Source organism: Penaeus vannamei, chromosome 35 (assembly GCF_042767895.1).
Source record: "Penaeus vannamei isolate JL-2024 chromosome 35, ASM4276789v1, whole genome shotgun sequence".
Taxonomy (NCBI): Eukaryota; Metazoa; Arthropoda; class Malacostraca; order Decapoda; family Penaeidae; genus Penaeus; species Penaeus vannamei.
Window position 1 is genome coordinate 21,741,557 of NC_091583.1, and position 7,500 is coordinate 21,749,056.

The following is a 7,500-nucleotide window of genomic DNA, read 5'->3' on the forward strand; positions in this document are numbered from 1 at the left end:
CAGGTGTTGCTGGCTCTGTGCATCCAGCAGGTGTTGCTGGCTCTGTGCATTCAGCAGGTGTTGCTGGCTCTGTGCATTCAGCAGGTGTTGCTGGCTCTGTGCATCCAGCAGGTGTTGCTGGATCTGTACATCCAGCAGGTGTTGCTGGATCTGTGCATTCAGCAGGTGTTGCTGGCTCTGTGCATTCAGCAGGTGTTGCTGGATCTGTACATCCAGCAGGTGTTGCTGGATCTGTACATCCAGCAGGTGTTGCTGGATCTGTGCATTCAGCAGGTGTTGCTGGCTCTGTGCATTCAGCAGGTGTTGCTGGCTCTGTGCATTCAGCAGGTGTTGCTGGCTCTGTGCATTCAGCAGGTGTTGCTGGCTCTGTGCATTCAGCAGGTGTTGCTGGCTCTGTACATTCAGCAGGTGTTGCTGGCTCTGTGCATTCAGCAGGTGTTGCTGGCTCTGTGCATTCAGCAGGTGTTGCTGGATCAGTGGATTCAGCAGGCGCTGCTGGATCAGTGCATTCAGTAGGTGTAACTGGGTCAATGCATTCAGCAGGTGTTGATGGATCAGTGCATTCAGCAGGTGTTGCTGATTCAGTGCATTCAGCAGGTGTTGCTGATTCAGTGCATTCAGCAGGTGTAACTGAATTTGTAGCTTCAGCAGATGTAACTGGATCAAAACCTGCAGATGTGGTATGATTTATATAATCAGCAGCTTCAGCTGGTGTAGCTGGATCAGTACCTTCAGCGGGGACAGTTCTTTCAACGGGTGAACTTGGATCAGGACTTTCAGCAGGTGTAACAACACCGCTACCTTTAGCAAGTGTTGCTGGATTAATACCTCCAGTTGGTGCAGCTGGCCCATTACCTTCAGCAGGTGTAGCGGGTACAGCTACCTCAGTACTTTCAGCAGCTTCAGCAGGTATAGCCATTTCAGTGCCTTCCATAGGTACTATTGGATCACAACCTTCGCTAGGTATAGCAGGATCGATATTAGCCCCTGGTATTGTTGGGTTTGAGGTTTCACCAGATGTACCTGCTTCGGTGAGTACACTAGGTGTTGCTTGAGTGTTAGCTGGATCGGCCCCCTCTCCAAGTGCAACCATATCCGTATTTTCAGAAGGTGTAGTTGTACTACTACCTACGCCGGCTGTACTTGCGTGATCAGGTGTAGTTGAGTCAGTAGCTACATCAAGTGTACTTCGATCAGACGCTACACCAAGTGTACCTAGATCTGGTGTACCTGGGTGAGTAACTGCACCAGGTGTACTTGGTTCTGAAGCTACATCAGGTGCAGGTGATTTTTCAGAGGCCACAGCAAATACAGTTGGATCAGGTGTATCTGCTGTAGATGTAACGGAATCAGATGCTACTTCAGGTGTTACTGGATCAGCAGTAGCTTCAGTGGGTGTCTTTGAATCAGTTGTTAAATCAGGAGCAGCTACGTGAGCAGCAGTGAGCTCAGCAGTATTGTCACCGTCTGGAGTCAGATCAAGTGTCTGGTCGGGTGTGGCAGGTGTTTCATCATAAACTGATGCGGGAGATGTACCTGGATCAGGAGTATCTGCAAGAGGAGTAGCTGGACTCCTAACACCTACAACAGGTGCTGTCTGGTCAACCATATTTAAATCACCGGTATTTGGACCAGGGGTAGCCACATCAGTTATAGCAACGTCTGGTGTATCTACAACAGAAGGGGCTAGATTGGGTGTATCTAATCCCACTGTCTCTCCAACAGGTGTAACTAGTTCATCTGCAACAGCAGTTGCCGTTTCATTTGGTGTAGCTACGTCAGGTGCAGTTGATGTGAGTGGGTTCGACACATCTGCAACAGGCGAAGCTGAACCAGCTGCAGGTTCACCAGCTGTAACATTTACACCTGCTGCTACAATAGGTGTAGCTGGACTATAAACAGCCGTAACTTCAACCTGTGTATCTACATCTGCAGCTACAGGAGGCATAGCTGGACTAGAAGTTACACAACCACTATGATCAACAGTGACTGCAATGTGTGTAGATACTACAGGCAAATCGATGTTAGTACTTGGGTTGGATCCATCTGAGACAATAGTAGCTGGATCTAGACTAGTTACAAGAGATGTAGTTGGATTACATGGAGCTACAGGAAGTGGTGTTGGATCGTTTGTAGCAACAACAGATGTATTTTGACCAGTTTCATCTTCTACAACTGAAGTTGCTGAACATGGTTTAGTTAAATCAGATGTATCTAAAACAGGAGCGGGTGAATGGACAGCTAAGCCATGATTATCTGGACTTGTATCAATTGCACAAGTTGTTGCAGGATCATGAATAACTTCATGAGGTGACTTAGGATCAGGAAGCACTTTAACCAGTACATCTGGGTCACTAACACCAGGTGTATTTAGCTCATGACTTACATTTGGCGTTGTTAGATCTAATATTTCTTGGTTTGAAGGTGCACATGATGGCACAGACGCATTAGCTGATAAAACAGATGCATTTGGTTTAGCTTTGTCCAGTGAAGTTATATCTGAGGAAGGTGTACCTGGCTGAGATGCAATAATGTCTTGGGTATTTGGCATGTCCCCTGTAGCTTCACTTGAAATAACTGAGATAGGAGCAGCTACATCTGGAATGATAGATAATGGGGAAGACTGGCTGGTTGAAACTACATCTGGTGTAGATGGATGAGGTGAACAATCACTTAACCAAGGTGGATTTGATGTGGATGCTGTTGGCTTCGATGCATCAGAGCCAGGCATATCAACATGTGGATCAACAGACATATTAGAATGAGGTGCATGTAGCGTATTAGAATCGGTTATCGCTACATTTGGGTCGGTTGGGCTTGTCATGTTTGACGTGTCAATACCAGGCATAACTATATTCTCAGTAACTGGAATGAACATTGCTACACCTCGAGTTGTAGGGTCCTCTGTGTCGGTGTCAAGTTTAGATGCGACAGATATAGGTGCGTCAAATGTCGCTATATAAGTTACTGGTATATTTGGTTCTTGTTTATCAGTTGACCTTGGTGTAGCCGGTCCAGGCATAACTACATTTGGTTTCGGCGTTTTTGCTTGTGCTACAACTGAGTCTGGTGCAGTTATCTTTTGTGTTATCAGACTTAGTGTAGGCACAGATGAATATGGTATACAACTGACCAATCCTGTTACATCAGATATGGGAGTCACTGCTTCTGGTATGGCTGACTTGAGTGCAGCATCTAAAATTGATGCGGATGTTCTTGATTTTGTTTGCATGTACGAGTTTGCTATTGTTGGATCCGACTGTGTTGAGTTTGTCAATGGCGGATTAAATGAAAATAGGGTTTGAGCATAAATGCCCATTTGAGAAAGGCTACAAATGTTTTGCTTAGGAGGAGCGGGAGTAAGAATAGTGCGCAATGTGGAGGAATTCTGTGTAGTTGGGTTAGTTTTCTCCATTTGTACGCCAGTTACATCAAGGGTAGCACTTGGAATGTAAGATATTACATTAGTTGTAGTTTCATGAGACGTACCTAGGGTAAGTGGGGCTGTTCCCTCTAATGAAACTGGATTAAGGGGGCCCATGTCAGATCCGCTATGACTACCTGGCTCTGCGGCAGTTTGACTACGTTCTGTCTGATTAGGTGTGGACAAGCTAGATGTAGGTTGTTTACACTTATCGGAAGTAGACGCCACTGGGTTTGAGGTAGAGGGGTTGGGCTTAACAACAGTTAAGAAAACATTCGTCGTCGGCGGCTTCGACCTAATGAGGGGAAACACAACGGGGTTGGTGGTGGGGGGGTTGGACCATCCCGGGGTAAGCACAACGCGGTTCGAAGAGGGGAGATTAAACCTAACAGGGGCAGGCACGAGAGGATTAGACGGGACTAGGTTTGACACCGTTGGGTTGGGGACAGCGACCAGGACTGAGGCTGAGTTAGACGATGGGGGCGTGGCTGAGCTTCCCGACACACGCGTTGTGGAAGTACTCTGTTTTGAACAAGCACCGCACGGCTGGGTTGGTGCGGTGGGTACGTAGTGCAGCACGGGTGTTTCCTGGCCGTGGGCGGTAACCGAAGTCGACGTGCCTAAACCCGTGGAAGGAGGCGGAGCAGAGGGAGGCGCCGAGGGTCCCTGAGGACTGGGGAAGACCGTACGCGCAATTTCTGGCTTGTAGTGCCACATCTGTGCTTCAATCATGACTTGACAAATTCTGTGTTGCACGATGTAAAGGGTACTTTTGCTGTCCATGCTGCGCAGCTGATTTGCTATGAGGTTGCCGAATGCGGAATACTCGTCTCTAATCTTTTGTTTACTTTTGATGCTGGGCTTCTTGCTCTTTTTCGATTTCCGTTTCATCACGCGCCCTTGCTTGCATGAACGCAGAATACCGCTGGCTGCTCTCTTCGGCGTGCTTATCTCCTGCTTGGCCATGTTCTGCTTGACCTCGGTTTCCTGTTTGGCGTCGCTCTTCTCCTTACCGCAGCCTTTCGCTACGCCCTTATCCTTGTTGGCCGAGGCCCTCTGCTTACCTAGGCTTTCTTGCTTCACTTCATCCTGTCTGAACAAGATCTTTCCCTTCACTTGTTCTCTCTTCTTGTTTCGCCCCTTTGCGCTCAAATTCTGCTTAGCGCGGCCTTTCTGCTTGACCAAGCTCTTCAGTCTGACCAACCTCTGCAGCTTTGAGAAATGCTTGTGCTTATTCAGCTGCAGAAATCGCTTAAGCCTTTTAAGTCTTTTGGCCACGTATTGCTTGCTTTGCGCTTCCTCAGCCTCGTTGTTCTGCTCCTCCGCCTCGCTGGCCGTTTTCTCTTGCTTAACCCTTTTTGTTTGGCTGCTTATCTCTTGAGTGGCCACTTCTTGCTGCCCCGTCGCTTTCTTCTGCTTCGCCGGGCGCTCCTGCTTGCCCAAACTCTCGCCGTCAGTCTGGCTGCCGGAGGAGCTCGCGGTCTCGGACCCTCCCTCGCTGCTTAAGGACCTCTTCCGCTGGTTGGGCTTCGGCTTCCTCGCGGTCTTTGTCGTCTCCGAAGTCCCTGGGAAGTTCTGGCGCTGGTGCTTCGGAGGGGGGGAGGGGGAGGGCGAGGGCGAAGGGTCCTCCACCCTGCGCTTCCGCTTGTGCTGGTCCCGCGGAGACTTTCCCTTTCCGTCTCTCGCGCCGCCCTTCGTTGCTTGACCTGTGAATGAGACACCTGCCCCACGGCCGTCGCCACTTGCCTGTAAACAAACACAAACATTAGCAACAACACGTAAACAGATTGCACAATTGAGCATTAAACAAATATAGCCGTTGAAAAAGCTTCGTCTTCCCAGGCCTTTCTTTGACGATGGAGCATGCAAAGGAGCCTGATGCCCGGAGCAACAGGGAGGGGAAGGAGGGTGGATGCAATGCCTCGGGTCAGCAGCTTTTCCAGAAACTATAATTGTTTAATACTTTCAGCTTTACTTTTTTTCTTTTAAATCCTGTTTACGCCTTGCTGGCAATGTTTACGTCTGCCTCGCACAGGTGACGACAGAGAAAGAACAGGAACCTCATCCGCGGGTGCTAATGCAGAAGCAGTGATAACGCACGTAATGGAGATGACAGGGTGGGAAGCCAATGAGGAGGTGCAGGGTGCGTCGGCAGGGAGGAAGGGCAAGGTGAATGGCAAGAATAAGGCAACGAGTGAGCAAACCCATCTGTACTTACGCGGCTTTGAAGCCAGTGAATGGCAAAGGTAAAAAGGCAATGATGATAAGAAAATGAAAAAAAACAAGTGGAGATAGAAAAGGAAAAGGAAATAAATAGTGCAAAAGACTGTCCCTTAAGAAAGCGGAATACCTTCCTACCGTTCCCCCATCCCTCCCCACCTCCCCCAACCCAGCAATCATGAAGCCTTAACAATGAGGACCCGAACGAGGAGGTAAGAGTGACCCAGAGTGGCCCGGGCGTGTCATCACAACGTCAACAAACATATAATCTGGCGAGCAAGGGGAGGGCCAGAGAGGGGAAGGGGGGGGGCTGTTGGATCCTCCCCACTCTCCCTGCCCTCACCAGCCTCCCGCCCCCTCCCAAACCCCAAGCTTGCATACCGACCAGCTTGGCCTCCTCGCAACGTTTGCCTGCTCAAGCTCGGCAACGAAAGAGCACTCGGTTGAACTTATCACAGCAACAGTAGATAATTCAAACGGATCGAATGCTCTAACATCGGCATTCCAGCGATGTTTTTTAGAAAGTGACGATGGTGATGATGGTGATAAATGTGGTGGAAACGTGACAATGACTATATAAAGCATTAATTAAAGCAATACATGTGTACCATCTGTAACAAATCATATTGTAACAGATCTAAAGTACGATTCACATTTAATGGATATGGAATAGGCACAGCGTCGGCAATAATCTCACGCAATCTAAGATATAAGATCAAACAATATAGAAAAAGTAGTACATTATCTTAAAAACTCTGATGCTTGTAAAACACACACACGATACAAACTCGTCACATCGAGCAACGACCGATCTTACAAAAAGAAAAGAAGAGAAGAATAAGAAGAATAGGACAGCGACAGAGAAAAGAAAGACCTGTTGTGGTGACATCAAAAGGTGCTGTCACAATGAAAGAAGAAAAAAACAATACGAGTGAATACAAATTATGAAGACGGATCACCAACAGCAAAGTTACATTTACCACACACGAGTACAATGGCCCCTGTTTGCCTGTCTCTTTGCTTGAGAAGGAGAATGGCAGGGAGAGGGGTGAAGGGGGATGTAGAGGGAGAGGAAGGTAGAGACGATGGGAAAATGGAGGGAGGGAGAGGGAGAGAGCCGAAGAGGGAGACAAAGACAGAGAGACATAAGAGAGAGAGAGAGAGAGAGAGAGAGAGAGAGAGAGAGAGAGAGAGAGAGAGAGAGAGAGAGAGAGAGAGAGAGAGAGAGAGAGAGAGAGAGAGAGACTAAATGATAGAAAAAGAATAAAACAGAGAGAAAGAATAAGAGCGGGTGTATGTGTGTATCATGACACACAGCATATAGGACAGTGACAGCCAGTTTGACCTTGAAGTCTTCACGCCCGTGATCTTATGGTCGGCGGGATCTGCTCTTCCTTCTCTTTGTCTTCTGAGGTGTTTTGGTGTACTTGTCATGTTGGAGGAAGAAAGGAGGAAAGGGAAAGGAGGCGAAAAGGACGAAAGCGGAGGAGATTTTTTTTTAATGAAAGAAAACAGAAGGAAATAAGAGAAAAATAGAGGAGTTCGAGGAAAGACGAAAATGAAGGGATAGGAGGAAGACTAGAAGAGATGGGAGGTAGAAAGAACTGGAGATGAATGGGGGTAAGGTACGGAAGAAAACATAGAAAAGCAGGAGGGCGAAGTATAAGAAGTGATATGAATAACAGTAAGAACATATAAGGACAGAAATGAAGGGAAGTGATGGGAGAAGTAATAGGAGAATGAAGATAAAATGTACTGCACAGTACAAGTGTCCGAGATGGTGGGCATGCAGCCGAGAGAACATGGGGTGAGCGAGCACAGCTGGGGGGAGGGGTATGAGAAAGCCGTGGGAGGGG

General features: G+C 48.0%; 2 protein-coding genes across 3 annotated transcripts in view; one reads left to right on the top strand and one right to left on the bottom strand.

Annotated features, from left to right (window-relative positions):
• The window catches only part of egl (Egl_like_exo domain-containing protein), a 123,905-nt gene that overhangs the window by 109,717 nt on the left and 6,688 nt on the right, over positions 1-7,500 (bottom strand). The window contains exon 2 of one of the 2 annotated variants that reach the window (XM_027380533.2): positions 1-5,170. This exon is cut by the window's left edge and continues 1,444 nt beyond it. The exons of the other annotated variant lie outside the window; for it this stretch is intronic. Coding sequence (XP_027236334.2) covers positions 1-5,170 — 5,170 coding nt within the window. The remainder of the gene's footprint in view (positions 5,171-7,500) is intronic. 2 annotated transcript variants of the gene reach the window in all.
• The window catches only part of Dpm3 (Dolichyl-phosphate mannosyltransferase subunit 3), a 24,378-nt gene that overhangs the window by 1,456 nt on the left and 15,422 nt on the right, over positions 1-7,500 (top strand). The gene's annotated exons all lie outside the window — the stretch shown is intronic.